At 52.6% G+C, this 17,838-nt stretch overlaps 1 protein-coding gene across 4 annotated transcripts; it reads left to right on the top strand.

The window, feature by feature from the left end:
• Positions 1 to 1,937: 1,937 nt before the first annotated feature.
• Positions 1,938 to 17,735, top strand: RASL12 (RAS like family 12). 4 transcript variants are annotated; one of them, XM_077128220.1, is made up of 5 exons: positions 1,938 to 2,013; positions 6,926 to 6,982; positions 12,900 to 12,973; positions 13,620 to 13,810; positions 16,417 to 17,735. In XM_077128220.1, exons 1-5 carry the CDS (start codon positions 1,983 to 1,985, stop codon positions 16,790 to 16,792), a joined length of 729 nt encoding a protein of 242 aa, XP_076984335.1. In that variant the 5' UTR covers positions 1,938 to 1,982; the 3' UTR covers positions 16,793 to 17,735. The 4 variants fall into 4 exon arrangements, with proteins under 4 accessions (XP_076984335.1, XP_076984336.1, XP_076984334.1 ...); XM_077128221.1 differs by lacking the exon at positions 1,938 to 2,013 and adding an exon at positions 4,701 to 4,918 and having other exon boundaries at positions 16,421 to 17,735; XM_077128219.1 differs by lacking the exon at positions 1,938 to 2,013 and adding an exon at positions 4,701 to 4,918.
• The last annotated feature ends 103 nt before the right edge of the window (positions 17,736 to 17,838 follow it).

The following is a 17,838-nucleotide window of genomic DNA, read 5'->3' as shown; positions in this document are numbered from 1 at the left end:
CAGACCCAGGCCTCCTGCCCACCCCAGGATGTTTTTCCTACTGCACAGAATTTACTCGGGTGACCAGCTAAGACTCTGGATCCCAAAATGTCAGGTGGCAGGAAGCTTTGTGCTTATATGTCCTCCTGCCACCTCATTCTTCAGGTGGGAAATAGGCCCAGACCCTTGTAGGATAGTTTCTGCCACTCAGGAAATGCTCAACTGCCACAACCTCACCTACTGGCCTGCTTTGGGAGGTTGGAGTGGTTCCCACTGACCTCCTAAGCAAGAGGTAGGAGGAGGCAGTGAAATTTTCCTCCCCACTGGGACATAGGTATTCACAGACCTTCATATATGAATCTGCAGACCCCACACAGATGTGTCTCCTCCACCAGGGCACTCCTACCCAGGTCGCTCCATCAGAGCAGGGCTGGATTGGGGGGACTATTTGTGGGAGCCTAGGAAGCCTTAAGGAGGCAGCCAAAAATAGCCTGGACACTCTGCCCCAGGGACCAGACAGGAAGAGGAGGAGAAGATGGAGGGGGAGGACAGGAGCTCTCAAGAACACAGTCCCAGGCCTGGCCAGTTTCCCTCCTTCTCTCAGGCCAGATACTGGCCCAGAGGGCCTGGAAGGTCCGGATGGCAGCCTGGCAGGCCTCACTCTTGGAAACAGTTCGGTTCTGTGGTGCCAGACCTTGACCCCTTCCTTGCTGATGGATGGCCTTAGCGGTTGGGAGAGGGTGCCTGACTGTTCCCATTTCACAGGCAAGCAAAGGAAGGCCTAGATTTGGGATGGGCTTTTCTTTGTCAAGGATGTGGAACTGGATTGAACCCTGTCTTCTGACACCTGTTCTTGAGCCCCCGCCCAGCTGTCCCTCCTCAGCACTCTAGCCTTGCCTCAGCCTTTGAGGAGGGAATCGTTGACTCCTGAGGGCTCAGGCAAAGAGGCAGAGTCAGGGAGGCGCTGATGCCCGGTGTGGGGAGGGGATGGGGGGAGCTGGCACACATCCTGGGTCATAGCTGTCTCCGAAATAGACTATCCTAGGCACCTAGTAGCTGTCAGGCAACCAGACAGAACCATTGTCTGGACCTGTCTTGAGAGCAGGCGGAGGGAGGTAGTACAAACCCAGAAGTCCTGGCTGAAGCTTATTTCCTGGCCCAGTTTTTACCAAATCCAGCCCTGGTTTGAGTGGTGTGGAGCACAGATGCTACACCCAATGAGTGTAGCCGTCAGGCGATGGGGAGGGGGTCACCTACTTGGGGGGGGGTGGTTCATGATTCTGAGGCTAAGTATCAGCCCTTTGGTCCCACCCCCAGGCCCCAGTAGGGTGTTGCCTGCAGCTGCTGAGAATTTCCTCCTCCCGGACCCTGAGCGTCCCTCTGGGATTTGGAGACGACAGGAACTATCCTGGTTGTGGGCAGCCCACGGAATTCCCAGGCCCTGCCCGACCCCACACCATTTCCCCTCTCCATTTTGTACTCCTCCCTCCTCCCTGGGTGAAGTTGGGGGTGGGGGGCGGGGAAGGGACTCTGCGTCAGACTGAGCCTTTCAGGAACACAAACTTGGCCTTGCTCGTCTCTTTAACCACAATGATTGGCACACAAGAGGGGAGCAGTAGAGGCTGTCAATGGATTCCCAGCCCTAGCCTGTGGGAGCCCCACGGCTGATGGGGAAGACACAGGCCCTGCTCCGGTGGAGTTTCCAGTCTAATGGGGGAGCCTTGGTCCTTGCCACCCATTGTGGTGTTCCTGCCCACAGAGCAGTGAGTAGCTTGCACAATCTGGACCTAAAGAAGGAAGAAGCACTAGAGTAGGAGCCAGGTGGCAAAAGCTATCTATCCTCTCCAGGCCTCAGTTCTTCAACTGAGAGTGTGGATCTGCCTTCTAAGATTCTTTTCAACTCTGACGTCTGAGATTATCATCGAAGAACCACAGAAGTGGTTGTCATGTTGTGCCTCCAGGGAAGGCGGTGACATCACAGAGGAGTCTCAAAGCTTAGCCTTATGTGGTGTGGCTCCTGGGAAGGGTGGCAAGGTAGGACCTGGAACTGGGAAACCCTCAAAGGCCTCACATGCTTAGTTCAGGCATGCCCTGCTCATTCAGTCCAGAGACATCTGTTGAAGGCTCGCTGCCTGCCCAGTGCTGGGCTAGTGCCATGTCCTCTGCGTTTTGTGTGCTTAAGGACCCTCTATGAGAGCCGTGATGGGTGTGGGGGAGGGAGGATTGGCTATTTGTCCTAGCAGAATAGCCTCTCCTTCACCTGAAGTGTTCAAACTTCTGCTCATAGCCAGTTGTGCCTTCTGGGTAGGTGGGCAAGAAGTGTAAGCTATTCATATCCAGAGGGACTAGAGGGAACTACCACTTGCTTTTTGGGGGGTGACGAATCAAGTACTGGATAGGGCACTTCCATGTTATCTTATCTAATCCTTAATGTTACCCCCATTTCAAAGGTGAGGAACTGAGGCTCAGAAAGGTATAGGAACTTATTCAGGGGCCCAACAGTACCTTACTAATTTCAGAGGCCTTTTCAGTCCACAGTGAACACTTTTGGGATAAGGATGGCGAAGGGGGCTGGCTACATGTTCAGGTGGGAACGTTTCCCTCGTTCCCAGCTGAACCTCAGACTCTGGGTATAGCAGTCACAGCTGAGGGCCTGAGCAGCCAGCTCAGACAATCTCTAAACTAGAAGAGGGTTTTTTTTTGGTTGGTTCAAATGTTAAAGATAAGGAAACCGAGAACACAGAAAGAGGTTACGTAAACTAACCCAGTGTCATATTAGCCAGGAAGTAGCTGAGCCCAAGTTTACACTCAGCTGGGCCTGTGGGGGTCCACAGCTTGTCCTTTCCAGTTCTCCAGTGAGACTGGTTCTCTGCCTCCTGATCCCAACTGGAGCCAGTTTATCCTCCCAGGGATGTGGCTGGAATTTGGCTCCCACTTTCTCTCCTCCTCCAACTCAAAGGAAATCTCTTGGCCATTGGCTCTGTGAACGATTCTGCCCAGAGCACGTAATCTAAACAGATTCCTCCCAACACCTTAGAGTCTCAATAACACAGCTGGTTTACCATGATCTCCCAGAAACACAGTTAGCTGAGTCGGTGTTCAGGGTTTATCAAGGAAAAGACTTTCCTTCTTGATTGAGAAGTTATTACCATCAGGTTCTGTCGTGGGCCCCAGCCCAGCCTCTCCCTGCTGACCTGTGTTTCCATGGGTTCCCTTGTGGTTGGGTGGGGAGATTAGCTAATTGTCTGGCTTGGGGGTGGGGGGGTGGGGGGGGAGGCTGTAGTGAGGGGTCTCAGGCTCCCATGCCCTTCCCCATTCTAGGCTGGAGCGTATTCCAGAAGCGAGAACACACAGGGATCTAGAAATTACCCAGGGCTTATTCAGCCACTCCTTCTGAAGCCTGAGCCACCTCATGACATTTTGGATTTAGTTCCCTCTTCCTTTAGTATTCATAGATGGGGATGCAGAAGCCCAAAGAAGTGGGGCAACTTGTCCAAGGTTTTCCAGTATAGGAGCTGGCACTAGATCTTAGGTATACAGGTTCCCGCTCTGTCCCCAGCATGGCCAGGATATACCCTTGATCCCAAGGGGAGTGACCAGATTCACCCATCAGTTTCAGAATCCCTGTAGGCCAGACGGAGGGACAGGTTTTAGAACCACTTAAATAAAATGCAACTCAAAAGCATCATGCTAAGTGAAAGGAGTCAGAACTACAAGGTCACATATTGTATGATTCCATTTACTTGAAATATCTAGAATAGGTAAATCCATAGAAACAAAGCAGATTGGTGGTTGCCAGGGGCTGGGGTGAGAACAAATGTTTATTGGGCAGAAGGTTTTATTTTGGAGTGGTGAAAATGTTAGAGGTGGAGATTGCACAGTACTGCCAATGTACTAAATGCCAGTGGATTGTTTATTTTAAAATAGTTAATTCTATTTTATATGCGTTTCAGTTCTATTAATAAAAAAAAAGATAAAATTAAACGCCCCATTTACACACGAGGCTGCAAGCACATGCAACTCATTAGTTCCCATGAGCTAGAAAACAGTAAGCCAGGATGGGATAGGTTTCTTGCCGCTGGATATTGGCCAGGAAAGTTTAGTAAAGAGGTCTGGGAGATGAGAGGTGTGACCTCTCCCCCAGAGGCGCCTGGGTTCTGCCATGATACCACTGAGCACTTAAGGGCAGGGTGATGTGATCGGGTAAGTGGAGTGCCAAGGCTGAGCTGGCTGTATCCTAGAGAAAGGGAAAGGTGGGAGTGGGGTGGGGGTTGGGGGGTTGAATCCGGGAGGCTTCCTGGAGGAGAAGGCAGTGGGGCCGGCTTGGTAGGACAAAGGAGGGGGTGAATTTTCCTGCTGGTGGGAAGAGATTGCATGAAGGTTCAGGCAAGGCTGGAAACATCCTTCTCCTTTATCTCCCGCCCTCCGGACTCCCTCTCTCGGGTCCTTCCCTGCCGCGTCTGGGAGCGCTCCGGGACGGGACGGCGCGGGGACCCTCTAGGTCCAGCGCGCGGCGGTCGGGAGCCTCCGCCCCCGTGCGGGGAACGGGGTGAGCGCGCCCCGCGGGGGGCTCCCGCGGCCCTTACAAGGAGTTTGGCGGCGCTGGGACGGCCCCGCCCGCCGGCCTGCACCGGCCCCTCCTCCCCACCGGGCCGGGCCGCCGAACGGAGCCCGTGGGGCGCTCGGCGCGGGGCTGCGGGCGCGGCGGAGACCGACGGCGCCCGGCCCGCGAGTGCCAGGGAAGCCCGCGCCGCGCTCCCGAGAGCCCCGACGGGCGGCGCGCGGCTCCAGGGCCCTCCGGCCGAGGACCCCCGTGTCGCTCTCCGCCGCGTCGCCATGTCCTCGGTGTTCGGGAAAGCTCGCGCGGGCAGCGGGCCGCAGAGCGCGCCCCTCGAGGTCAACCTGGCCATCCTGGGGCGCCGCGGGGCCGGCAAGTCCGGTGAGTGGGGCTGGGGGGGCGGTGTGGAGGAGGGACGAGGGTGAGGCAGGGTGCCCCCGAGCGGGTGAAGGAGACCCGGCGCTGTCAACGTGAGGGCAGGCTCTCCCACTCGCTTTGGGGGCTCTCCGCATTTAGATGTGCTCAGCAAAACGCTGATTTTTTTTTTTAATTTTTATTTTTTTGCCTCAGTTTCTCTGTTTTGTTCTCAGCTTCTCTCTCCTTCTTCTCATCGGTCGTCTGTTCCCTGTCTCTTCCCTCTGTCTCCCAATTCCTTGTCGGTCTCTCCCTTCCCACCCTCCCCCTACCGCATCTTCTCTTCCTGGGACCAGAGGTTCTGTAGACTGACACAGAATGGACCATTTGGCGATTGAGGCTGATGGGGGGTGGGGGGGGAAGGGTAGGAAGACTCTCTTTTTTTTTTTTTTTTTTTTTAAAGGAAAGACAGAGAGAAGGAAGGAAGGATAGAAGGAAGGAAGGAAGGAAGAAAGGGAAACATCTTTAAACATTTTCTTGTTTTATTGTATTCTGTTTCTCCGTTTTTGTTACATGGGCTGGGGCCGGGAATCGAACCGAGGTCCTCCGGCATAGCAGGCAAGCACTTTGCCCGCTGAGCCACCGCGGCCCGCCCAGGAAGACTCTCTTGGCCACTGAAAGGGAGTTGGTAGAAGACATTGGATATTGGGACTTCCCAGGAAGGGGCCACTCCCACCCCCTAGTTCCCTGGGATTCGAGGGACAAATTGTGCACTCCTCTCCAATGTATCTTTTTCAAACCAGGTGCTTCTCTTAACTTTCTGGAAATCCCAGGTGCTGATGCATCCTTGGTAAGCTAAGATCTTGGGCTTCCATTGAGATAACTTCTATCAACATGAAACTCGGCCTTTGCCGTTCCTTGCAGCTGAAGGTGGAAGAGCAGAAGGGGCGCTGCCACTGGCTGTTTTTCTGGTTATAGCCATTAGAGAATGGCCAACATGGGCTCAGTTCCCTGTAGGTTTTCTTCCCTGGGCTGTTCTTTGAAACTTGCTAGGGAACCTACTCATGCTTTTGAAGCCAGACACCTGGCTCAGAGGGGAACTCTGAATTTGGTTTTCCTACAGAAAAGATTTGCCCTCTTCCCTTTGCAATTCAAATTGTTATTTGAATACCAGTTCCTGGTACAGTTTGACCAGTGACGATACAAATGAAGGCATTTAAAATTTAAAATATGTATTCCCTGGATATTGGTTTGCAAGCTGACACTGTTAGGAATCCTGGGAAAGAATTTTAAAGCTTTTCTTAAAAATATCACATTACTCTTTGGAGTCCAGTAAAATAGTGGTTGGCTCTTAGCTCTCTGTAGCTAAATTCAGAACAAAATCAGAGTTCTGTTAATACAGTTCACCTGGGGAGAGCTTCATTCTTAGAGTTTTCTATTCTATAGAGACACCCACTGGTAATAGAAATGTGGAGGTCCTGGAATGACTCCAGCCTTGCGACACGGGAAACTGAGGACGAGATTGTGTTGTTTGGGAAACAGATCGTGTCTGGTCCTTGCCTGGAAATCCCAGGCACTCGTAACTCATGCCCCTCCCAGCATTGCCCACTAATCAAGCCTGCTTTTACTCTCTCTTTGGCTTGGCGCCAAAGCTGGAATAAATCCCCTGCGCTTTAGCATCTTCATGCCTTGTCCGGGGTAAAGGACACCTTCCTTCAGTTGGGGTTCTCTTCAGGCTGGCCCTAAGATAACTTGCTGCTCGAGTTATGACCCCTTAGTTCAAGACTTCCCCGACACTCCTTAGGCTTGTTGCTTTTGTGTGCCCGTGCGTGTGCACGCACACATCCCAAGGTGCAGTGGGGGTGGTGGTGGATCTGGCTTCCCATATTCTAGTTTCTTCTGAGCCTCTTAAATCAACTTCAAGGGGTCACAGAGGTTAGATAAGGCCTCCCTAAAACAAGAGGGGCAGCCCCTGGGGGCCAGCAGCCAGACATAGCACTGGACACTGAGCCAATCTCTTTCTGCTTCTTGCAGCCCTGACTGTGAAGTTTCTGACCAAAAGGTTTATCAGCGAATATGATCCCAACTTGGGTAAGGAACCATTCTTCCCTGTTCCTACTGCCGCCTCTCTGCCCATGCAGTTTTCCCCTGCTACCTGTTTTGTGGACTGGCCCGGGCTTGTCCACCACTGCCCGTCTGGGGACAGAGAGGAGGAACCACCAGGATGACTCATCTTGTTGGGGAAAATGTTGTAAGTGCCAAAAAATACATCCTTCCATAGCTCCCCCCGACAGCTTGGGGGTTGCCCCAGTTCGGAGCTCTGCGAGGCCAATTTATCCTAAAATATGAGGTCTCAATAGATCGTTTCATCAAACATAGAAGAGTGTCCACATTCAAATAGATGTTCTTTAAGGTGGCCACTCATTGCACCTTTTTTCCAGAAATGCTAGACAAAACATTTTGAGAAATTCTCTACCAGTGCTGGCTTCTGAGCCCCTACTTTGTTTGTTGTTACTAGCTGTCAAATGATCCTTTATTGAAATGTTTTCCTTTGTAGTTCTTAACTAGCTGGACGTTCCACGCGCCACTGTTGATGTCAGCCACGCTGTCATGAGGGTGGCAGCTGTCAACATTGCCGCCCACAGACAGGGCAATCCCCACAATCGCTTTGATGGCTCCAGAGAGTTCTCAGGCTTAAAGGTTGATGCGGTATCTGTCAGGCAATGTTGACATTCTCATCAAAGGTGATGTTTTCACTGTGTCTAATGTGTTTCTGCTGCTTTCAGTCTCCGGGTGGTTCCTTAAGGGCTTTGATGGTCAGGTGCAGGCAGTAAGTGCCACTTCATTTGGAGTGTGTCTGTTGTGAATTGTCAGTGTCACAATTCAGTCACCAGTTTTCCCTGTTGACATCATTGCTAACAGTTTTTGGAGGCAGGCCCAAACGGAGATCTTGGAGGCTAGGGCAGACTTGACACTGACTTCCCCACTGGTACACCTCAGGTGCATGGCTTTGATCTTTTGGGGATTGAATTTGGGTAGCACAGCGGGGCAGCTGGTGTCGGATGAGCCGGGATGGGGAAGAAAGTTGAACCTTGGCCTCCTCCAAGCCCAGAAGCCTGAACTAGTTTTTATAGATGTATCATAGTTTATTGAAGGAGGGATACTTTAGTGTGAGTGAGAGCTAGTTGTGAATCCTGGCTCTGCTACTTATTAGCTGTGCAGCCTTGAGCCAGTCACTTGATCTCTCTGAGCTTCCGTTTCTTCATCTGTAAAATGGGCATAAAAATACCCACCTCAGAGAATTACTGTGAGGATTCAACAGATAACACGTGAAAAGAGCGAGCCTAGTAGGGGATCCGTGTGCATATCCCCGTCCCCTTCCCATCCATGGTGGCTGAAGTTCCCTCAAATTAACCAGATGAATCAGTGTTTCTGAAAACTGTGTTAGCAACAGGATTTTTTTCTCAAATCATCTCTTACATGGAACCCCAATATCTAAAACAAAAGAAAGCATAATTTTATTAATATAGATGTAAACTACAAAGTTCACATTTATAAGATTTGTTTATGGGAAACTGCTGAGAACAGTGGGGTGTCTGGATGATCTTAGCCTTTTGAAAATCAGTGTTGCAGTCTTGGATTCTTTTCTCCATTAATAAATTAAGTCAAATAAAGCATTTGTGAGACACATCCGCCCCTCCTCCCTGCCCCTGCCAAGGCCCTTCAAGGAAACCCAGGGCTCTGTGGCATAGGTTGAAAACTCCTACAATATAGAATTGCCTGCAACAGGCCCCTCAAGGAGTGTGGCTCCAATACCTGGAGGAAAGAGCTCCTTAGCCCATTGGCACCCTTCAGCCCATCTGGAACAGGATGGAGAATTGAATCCCAGGGTCAGAGCTGGCAGGGATCTTAGCGCTATTTAGTTTTTGGTTTTAGGAAGTTTTTCCTTAAGTAGCAGAATCTCATTTCCAAGGAGCTTTAAACAAAACCCCACAGTGTCAAACTGACAAAGTGGAGGGGTTCCCAGTTAAAGTCAGGGATACAGGTCAGGGGCTTGGTGTCAGCCCGGTTTGACCACCTCTGCTTCAGCACAGGCCCTTCGTGCACGGGTGGACGAAATAGGCCCAGGGAGCTGTGGCCTCCGGCCAAGGCCATGCTGCGGGTCTGAGGGGTGCCTATTTCTTTTGGAGAGGTCAGCGCCCCTTCTCCTCCTCCCCCCAACCGAGGGAGTGGAACACAGAATGGATTGTGTGCTGGCTGGCTGGGAGAAGTGTTGGGAGAGGCTGGAGCATGGAATTAGAGCCTGGGGGGCAGGGGGTGGGGGTGAGAAGGAAGAAAAAGCACACAGGTGGGGGCACCTGGGAATGGAAAAGGAGGATTCCCCAGGAGGATGCTGCAAAAGGCAGATTCTACCTAGCTTAGATATCACATGGAACATTCTTGTATGAAAACTTATTTGTTGTTGATCTGAAACTTAAATTTCACTGGAAGTACTGTATTCTATCTGGCAATCCTTCTCTCTTGTCTTCCTTCCTTCCCGTCCTCCAGTCTATACTCCCACACAGGACCCTGCTGGAGGAACCTATTACAAAGCCGTCCCAAGCTTCCTGATGGAATAATTTTGGAGTTCTTGCCTGGTCAGACTGTGGGGGGGCGGGGGGCAGCAGCCCTACTGTGTGGTTACTCAGCTCGGCCTTTGGACCCCACCCAGCTCAGTGGCCAGTGCCACTGGTCAGAGGTTCTGCCCCGCTGCTGGGAAAGGCTGAACACTCCGGCCACTTCCCTGTGGCTGGTTCCAGCAGTAGCAGGGTTCTGGGATGAGAACCTTTCCTTCCGTGGAGAAAGGACTAAGCATTCAACTGGAGAGTTAGCCATCAGGCAGATGTTCATGAGACAGCTCTTCATTTTCAAAGAGCTCGAGCTCGTTTGGAGAGCCCCTTGAGGCTGGAGACCTGTCTAATTCATTCCCATCTCCAGCATGTAGCATAGTACAAGGCCTAACATAGAGGCTTTTAAAGGTGGGATTAATTTTGGTTTTAAGATTGCCATTTGAAAAAGAGCCCCTGGTATTACTATCTTCCTTTCACAGGCGGGAGAACTGAGGCAGAGAGCGTTCAGTGGTTTGCTTAAGATCCGGGAGGACCTCAGATACACAGGAAGAGGGGCTACTGCTCCCCAGTTGTCCCTGCCTCCAGGGTGGCCTTCTGCCCTGGTGTCTGAGCCTCTGTAGGCTCTGAGCCTTAGTTTCCCCACACGAAAGAGAACTAATAACCTGTGCTCTGTCTGCAGGAGGATTGTACCTCCTCACAGTTTGTGACTTCTGGTTGGTAGGAGCTGAGAGATTCGGTGCCTGTGAAAGGGCTTTGCCTGTGCTGAGCCCCCAGGAGGGGACAGGATCTCCAGGAGAACCTTTTCCTCTCCCAGAAGGGCTTGAGGCAACTCACCTGGCTTGGCCAGGGAGAGATGCCAGCTCCTCACCTCTCTCACCCTCATTTTCCTTCTGTGTGGATGTGGGTGCCGTTTCTGAGGCATCACCCTGCATACACCAACCAGACGAAGCTTACCTGGTGCGTTAGTAAAAATTGTAATTACTGTAAATGATAGAAAAATACTTTGGAGAAAGAGCCTATCTCCCGTGTTCTGTGAGTGACCTCTGATGCTGTGAGCACTGACCAGGTGGGACAGCACCTCCTCAGCCCGAGGTTCTGCCTTTATCCTCCAGTAGGGGAGAGACCAGTTCCTTCCAGGGCTCCTAGCTCAGCCAGTCTCAGAGCAGGTCCTGAGGCCCCTCTCTCAGCGTCAAAGTCTAGAATATTATTTAGAACTAGAATAGAGCCCGTAATGTTTAAGGACACTAGAGTCCCCTGAAGTCAGGGACCTGGCGATGGGAAGACCAAACATTAAACTTTGGCTCTTCCACCGATCTGCTGTGAGACTTGGGAAGGTGCTATTGTCCTGCTACCTCCCGGCCTCTGAGGCCAGTCATGTCACCTCCCAAGAGGGGAGGCTGGACAAGATGACCCCTGAGGCTTCTTCCAGCTCACTCATGCACGCTTGACCTCCCCAGTTGGACTGGGAACTCTGATCTCCCCAGGGCTGCTGTTCCAGTTCCAGACCCTGCTCAGAGAGAGCTGGAGATTGGCTGATCCACTGAGCAGGGAGGGAGTAAGGGGGTCGCAATGCAGAGGAGCCCAGTTTAGAAGTTCGAAGTTCAAGTTCCTTCAGTGTCAGTGCCAACAGCAGTCTCAACAGGCTGCTGTGCCGGAAGGGGCTACAGGAGACCAGAGTCCAGTGAGTATCTTTCCCCAGACAAGGCAGGACACGGCACTGCTTGGGGGAAGAGGAGGAAGAGCTCCTAGAAGGAGTGTGCCAGACAACTTTGGCAGGGAGATAAAGAGAAAGCCGAATGAGATGTAGGCATCTAGGGGCAACTCTTCTTGGACCAAATATAGTTAAACATTTGGGGCATTTTTTCCATTTGATTTTTTTGTCTTTGAATAAGAGCAGCTATTTATCCAAGTCCCCAAAGCAGGCTGGAGAAGAGCTGTCTGTGATTCATGCTGGATGCTAGTGGGTCTGGAGCGTGTCCAGGCCCAGCTTGGCTGCCAGTGACCCTCAGAGAGAAGAATCTGTCTGTGTATTCAGCCCAGGGCTGGGGGGTGTTTTTCTCACAGTGGAATGCTTCCAGGAAGGCAGAGGGGGGCCCCAGTTTTGTTTCAACGGGTCTTCTTTGGGGGTCACTTGGGGCAGGGAGCAGCCAGGGAAAGGTGAGGGCCAAGTGCACTCAGACACTTGGGCAAATGGCCTGGGGCAGGGGCAGGCGTGGAGGAAGAGATCACCAGGGTGGCAGCGAGGTCCGCTAGCTGCTTTCTCATGAATGAGGCCATGAGAAGTAAAAAAAAAAAAAAAAAGAAACTTGTGAAATCCAAACAAGGTCAATAGTTGAGGAAATACTATAGGACCAATGTCAGTTTCCTGGTTTTGATAATTGTACTATGGTTATGTAAGATGTTATCATTGGGGGAAGCTGGGTGAAGGGTACACAGGAACTCTTCATACTATTTTGCAACTTCTTTGTGAGCCTGAAATTATTTCAAAATAAAAAGAAAACAACAACAAAAAAAACTCACAAAGAACCTGGGAATGTGAACCTTGCCTGTGAACTGTGGAGGCTCATGACTCTTCTTTGCTGTTTGCCAGGCACTTCTTTTTTTTTTATTAATTAAAGAAAAAAAAGAAATTAACACAACATTTATCGCCAGGCACTTCTGGTGGGCCAGGCGCCTGTTAGATGAGCTGATGCAGGGACAAGCACTTAGCACAGTGCCTGGCACGGAGTAAAGGCTTGAAAGATGCAGCCAATGTTATTGTTTTATTCTCATTTTGAGATGAGAAAACAGAGCCTCAGAGAGGTGAAGTGACTTGGCCAAGTCACACAGCACCAAAGTAGTTCAACTTGGTTTTGATCCTACATCCCCAGAGCTAGAGGTTTCAACTACTTTGCTGTTATGTTGACAACAATTTGTTTGAACTTTATTTGTAAGAACTTCTAAATGGGGTCTTTCCCCCTCTCTCCACTGTATTGTCTCTTCTACCACTGGGGGTGGGAGAGTGTCCTTGGAAGCTTCCTGGGGACTGGGAACTGTGGCCAGAGGGGTAGGGTGTGGAGTAGCTTGGGTTGGGGGAGGGAGGCTCTGGCATTGCAGCTCCCGAGGCCTCTGCTGCTTCCTGGGCTCATGGGCTCCATGAGATGGGGCCAGAATGCAGGCCTGTTCCCCGTGGTGTGTTCTTTGAGCGACTTCTGTGAGTGATGCTTGGAGCACTGGCAGGAGGTGCAGCATCTCCTTGGTGGGAGGTTCTGCCTGTATCTTCCCGTGCACAAGAGGCAGTGCCCTTCCTGTGGTCCTAGCCCAGGGGTCCAGCACAGAGGGAAGCTGGGACTCAGACCCAGTCTACCAGAGAGGCGGCCTGCCCTTCCTCTGACCTGGCTTGTCGGTCTGTGTTGCAGAGGACACTTACAGCTCCGAGGAGACTGTGGACCATCAGCCCATCCACCTGAGGGTCATGGACACTGCAGACCCGGTAACAGTACCCCCATTTTCCAGTGAGAGCTGAAATGTCGTGGCCCCAGGGTTGGGGGGCCTCGGATGGGAATTTGTGTCCCTTTTAAGCTCCAGTTTGCCTTGTGACTCAGAATGAGGTACTAACCTCTGTGGCCTGAGTCACTTCATTTGCCAAATGAGAAAGGATGCGATGGGGGCTGGGGAGACCTGATGATCCCATGTTACATGTGCAGAGACATTCCTGGTGAGAGCCCCTGGGCCAGAGACACCCCCACCCACTCGTCTCCCTGTTCTCACCACCCCCTACCAAGCCCAGATGTCAGTTATTCTCAGAAGCCAAAGGGACAGCTTGAACTGGTCCCCAAACCAGCAGTGCCCAGGGACAGTCAGGTCTCCATAAGGGCCACATGAGAGTTTTTGGCTCTGTGTCCAAGAGGCCAAGATCTCCAAGGTTGCAGCTGGGTGGTGGGAGGGAAGTTCAGGAGACAATGTCTCCTTTCACGCCAAGCCAACTCCGCTCTCAAATGCCCCTTTGAAAAGGCTTCTGCTGGGGAACAATATACAAAGTCCTGGGGAGTGGGAGGTGGGATGGGGCAGCTCGGATGAAGGCCTTTACCCCGACCTCCTCTACCCCTCACCGGGGGATGGGCTTCCCTTTCGCCTAGGACACCCCTCGAAACTGTGAGCGCTACCTGAACTGGGCGCATGCCTTCCTGGTGGTGTACAGTGTCGACAGCCGCCAGAGCTTCGAGGGCAGCAGCAGCTACCTGGAGCTGCTGGCTCTGCATGCAAAAGAGACTCAGCGCAGCTGCCCTGCTCTGCTGTTGGGCAACAAGCTGGACATGGCTCAGTACAGGTAAGCACGGGCAGCTGGTCCCACATTTCCGGAGCTCACTTTCCTCGTTTGTAAAGGCAAGGTGTCATCTTCGGGGATTATTTGTCTGCTAAGAGCAGCGATCTGCTCACATTTAGGTAAAAGGGGCATGTCATGAGGTTCTGATGGGCGTGGTCTTCCAGACAGTCACAGTCAGGAAGGGAAGGGCATCTGGACCACACAGGGCTGGAGCCCCGAAATCAGGAGAGGTCACGCCTTCCATCCTCATGGGGCCCTGTGGTCTCTCACTCTCACACCCTTTCTTGCCCGACTTTCTATTCCCATTTCCCAGAGACAACTCAGCCATTGAGTGTCCAATTCCAATTCTAGGGAGAAAGACTCTGACTGGCTCCCTTGGATCAGGTATCTGTTCTGGTCCAACCAAGTCTCACCCCACTGAGGCTGTCCAACCCCCGCCCCCAACGCCACACACACATTCCAGCTATGGTCCGTGCTAAGAGCAGTTTCTCTTAGAAAGGCTTGGGCTTGAATCAGAGGTCACCCGCCAGGCCAGAGGGCGGATCACCAGAGGATTCCACAGTTGTATTGTGCTTGGCTGGCACAGGGTTTTAAAAGACCGAGGATTGGAGTGCTTTGAGGCCGGGCACGCTCTCTCCAGCTGACCACAGTCCCCGTGCTTTTCCTCTAAGCTCTTCACCCTTTCACACTGCCTGCCTGACCCCTGAGCCACTTGAAACTGTGATGTCTGCACTTGATGGGCGATCCCACTGGACTTCCAGCACGGACGTACGTCCTATGTGGCCAGTCCACTTGCGAGGTGGGATCCCTCCCTGCTCACCGCTGGCCACTGCTGCTTCCCCAGGCCCCTGAAGCCCCCTGGCAGATGTTAGGAAGGGACCCTCTGATTAGAACAGGTCTCATGGGCAGTGGGAAATGGGAGGGATGGTCTCATGAAGGTGGGGTCTTCAACGGCACCCAAGCCCCCAGACAAATGACATCTCAGGGAATGAAGGACGTCGTAAGCATGATCCTAAAGCCACTAGAGGGGTCTTAGAGGAACACAGGGCTCTCAGAGCCTTAGAGGGCCCAAAGACTCTGAATTGTGAACAGCCCAGTTTTCAATGTGGGGAAAAAAACTACAGACCACCGTTTTTACCCCAATCTTCACCAAAGGGGTTGTCTAAAAATGTTTGGGGAGAAAATAACAAGGAATATGGGGGCTCAGAAGCAGCAACATCAGTTCACTAAGAACAAGTCATGACAACTGTTCCCCACTTCCTTCTTTTATCAAGTTCCAGGATTAGCAGCTCAGGATTTGATGGGCATGATAAATCTTTTAGCCCAGCATTGGTCAGTGCCTCCCGTAATTATCTTGCAGCTAAAGGGTAAAATACAGAGTAGATCGGTGGTTCCCAAACCACTGATAAAATTTGCACTAGTCTGCAACAAAATAAGAGAAAAAAGATAATGTTATGACCATGTGATACCCATTTACACACATGCATGCATACTTGGGGGTGGGGGAGTCTTTGTTTCTGAAAATTCATTATTTGTGTCCACAATGACAAGGTTGCAGATTCAAGTTCATCATAAAAGCAAACAATACCAAGTATTCTTTCAAAAGGGGTTTCTCAGGAAGAAGTGAACTTATAAGCAGGACACTCACCCTAGGTGGGGAATGGGTTAAATGCTCTGCCCCTGACTCTTTTTGACCCAGTGACGTCTCCTTCTGCTACCCTCCCCTGATCCTGGCACGTTCACCTTGACTCAGAAACCTTTTCCCACCAGTACCCACCTCAGCGTCTTTTCTTCCCTCTTGGGCTGTGTCAGTGTCCTCAGGAATGGTGGTTGGGGCAGCTGGGCAGTGGGTGGTGGTCAGGATAATTCAGCCCTTGGAATCTAGAGGACCTCGGGGACTTCTCGCCTCTTCCCTCTTCTGGACATCTGACCTGCCCAAGAGCTGGTCTGCTCTCTGTTCCCCCTTAATTCCAATGGCTTTCACGCCAGAGGTTTCCAGGACATTCCCCGTTACAAATATTCCCTCCCACTGTCACAGGAAGTGGTGGAGGACAAAGCTGGGAGGAGATGTTGCTCTCTCTCTCCTTTCCTCACCGCCTCTGACATGTCACCCTGGCTCTCTCCTGCCCCTCCTCCGGGCAGGAAGACAAAACTCCCCACGAATCCTGAGAACTCTGCCAGCCACGGGCTTCCTGAGTCCCCTCGTCCCCCCCAGGCCTCCGTGGCCTCTGTGGTCTAACACTGTTCAGTCCAAACAACTGCTTTTCTCTACCGCTAATCCCAGGGTGGTAGGTGGCCCATTTCCTGACCAAGAGACCCATGCTGGGGTAGGGGAGAGATGGGGCCACAGCCAGAGGCTAGCATGGGGCCTTTGGGTCAGCTCCACCCTCTCCCCATGTACGGAGTGCTGACTCTGTGCCAGGTCCTGTGCTAAGCACTCAACACAAATTATCTTTCATAATCCTCATAACGTCTCTGAGAGGCGGGTGTCGTTATCCCATTTTAACGGTGGGAAAACTGAGACCCTGAGAGATGAGGATGACCCAGAGTCCCCCAGCTGGGAGATCCGGGCATGCTTCTCACTCCCTGCCTCGCCCGGTTCTTGCCAGGCAGGTCACCAAGGCAGAGGGCGTGGCGCTGGCAGGCAGGTTCGGGTGCCTGTTTTTTGAGGTCTCCGCCTGCCTGGACTTCGAGCACGTGCAGCACGTCTTCCACGAGGCGGTGCGGGAGGTCCGGCGGGAGCTGGAGCGGAGCCCCCTGGCCCGGCCCCTCTTCATCTCGGAGGACAGAGCCCTGCCCCACCAGGCCCCGCTCACCGCCCGGCATGGCCTGGCCAGCTGCACCTTCAACACGCTGTCCGCCGTCAGCCTGAAGGAGATGCCCGCCGTGGCCCAGGCCAAGCTGGTGACTGTGAAGTCATCCCGGGCCCAGAGCAAGCGCAAGGCCCCCACCCTTACCCTATTGAAGGGCTTCAAGATCTTCTGAAGGCCCCTCCTCGGGACCCCAGGCTCGGCAGCTGGGTGAGTTGCAGGACGGGGCTGGCCTCTCGCCACCAGCCTTCCCCACGGACCAAGAGTCCCCGCCCTGTGGTGGGCAGCTGACCCCTCCTCCGGTGCCAGGCAGTGTCCTTAACACTCAGTTCACTGTGTGAGCTGGAGGGGCGGGCAGGGATGCTGCGCCTATGCCCTCCAGGCCCTGGTCTCCAGGTAACCACTGCAGCCAATGAGAGACCTGAGGAAGAAATTGCCGTATCCAGCCTGATGCCACCACCCGTCCCTGCTCCAGCTCTAGCCCGGCCAGATATGGCCTCTAGTGGATGCTTCCTAGCCGCCCTGCTTTGTGTAGGCCTGAGAACATCTTGCAGGAGGGACAGTCCTGAAGTCCTAGCGCCACCTGGTGGAGGGGGACAGAAGGGTGGCTGCAGGGTTCCCGGTGGAGCTGGGTCCTCCCATGTCTTCTGCCCTCACAGAAGCCCTAGGCAAGGGCTGCAGCCAACCACCCCCTCGGTTTACCCAAGGAAAATCTAGTTAAAATAATTTTATGGCATTTCCACCACTTTGCCTCTCCTCAAGGAGAGTGGAAGGGAGGGGGCTGTAGGTTGTCCGGTGTAGAGAGCCTCCAGCATGTTTCCCTAACAGGCAGGGGCCCCTTGTTTTCCCATCCCCCATGTTTAATGAGGAAGTTCTGCAGAGCAAACTCACCCTCCCTAGTGACGATCACCCAGGCCTCCAAGGAGCTCACAGGCTGACCCAGTGGGAGCTGTGAGCAAGCCTGGGGCATGTAGGTGGAGTGTATAAATTATGCCAGTTTGTAGTCTGGTTCTGCAGGACCCAGTTCCCTCGGCCCTGAGTCTGAGCATTCAGTCCCTCTTTGGTGAGCTGGAACCTAAAGCATTTTTGTTTAATAAAGCACATTTTTGCAAAAATTATTTGTGTTGCCACCACAGCTTACACCACAACACTATGGTTCAGACTGGAAATCAGCGTTCTCCCCTCGGCTGCTCATGGGTCTTGGGGTGCCTCTGTTAGCAA

This window comes from Tamandua tetradactyla, chromosome 14 (genome assembly GCF_023851605.1).
Source record: "Tamandua tetradactyla isolate mTamTet1 chromosome 14, mTamTet1.pri, whole genome shotgun sequence".
In the NCBI taxonomy this organism is placed as follows: Eukaryota; Metazoa; Chordata; class Mammalia; order Pilosa; family Myrmecophagidae; genus Tamandua; species Tamandua tetradactyla.
The sequence above is the reverse complement of the archived record's forward strand: the minus strand, read 5'-3'. Positions and strand labels throughout refer to the sequence as shown.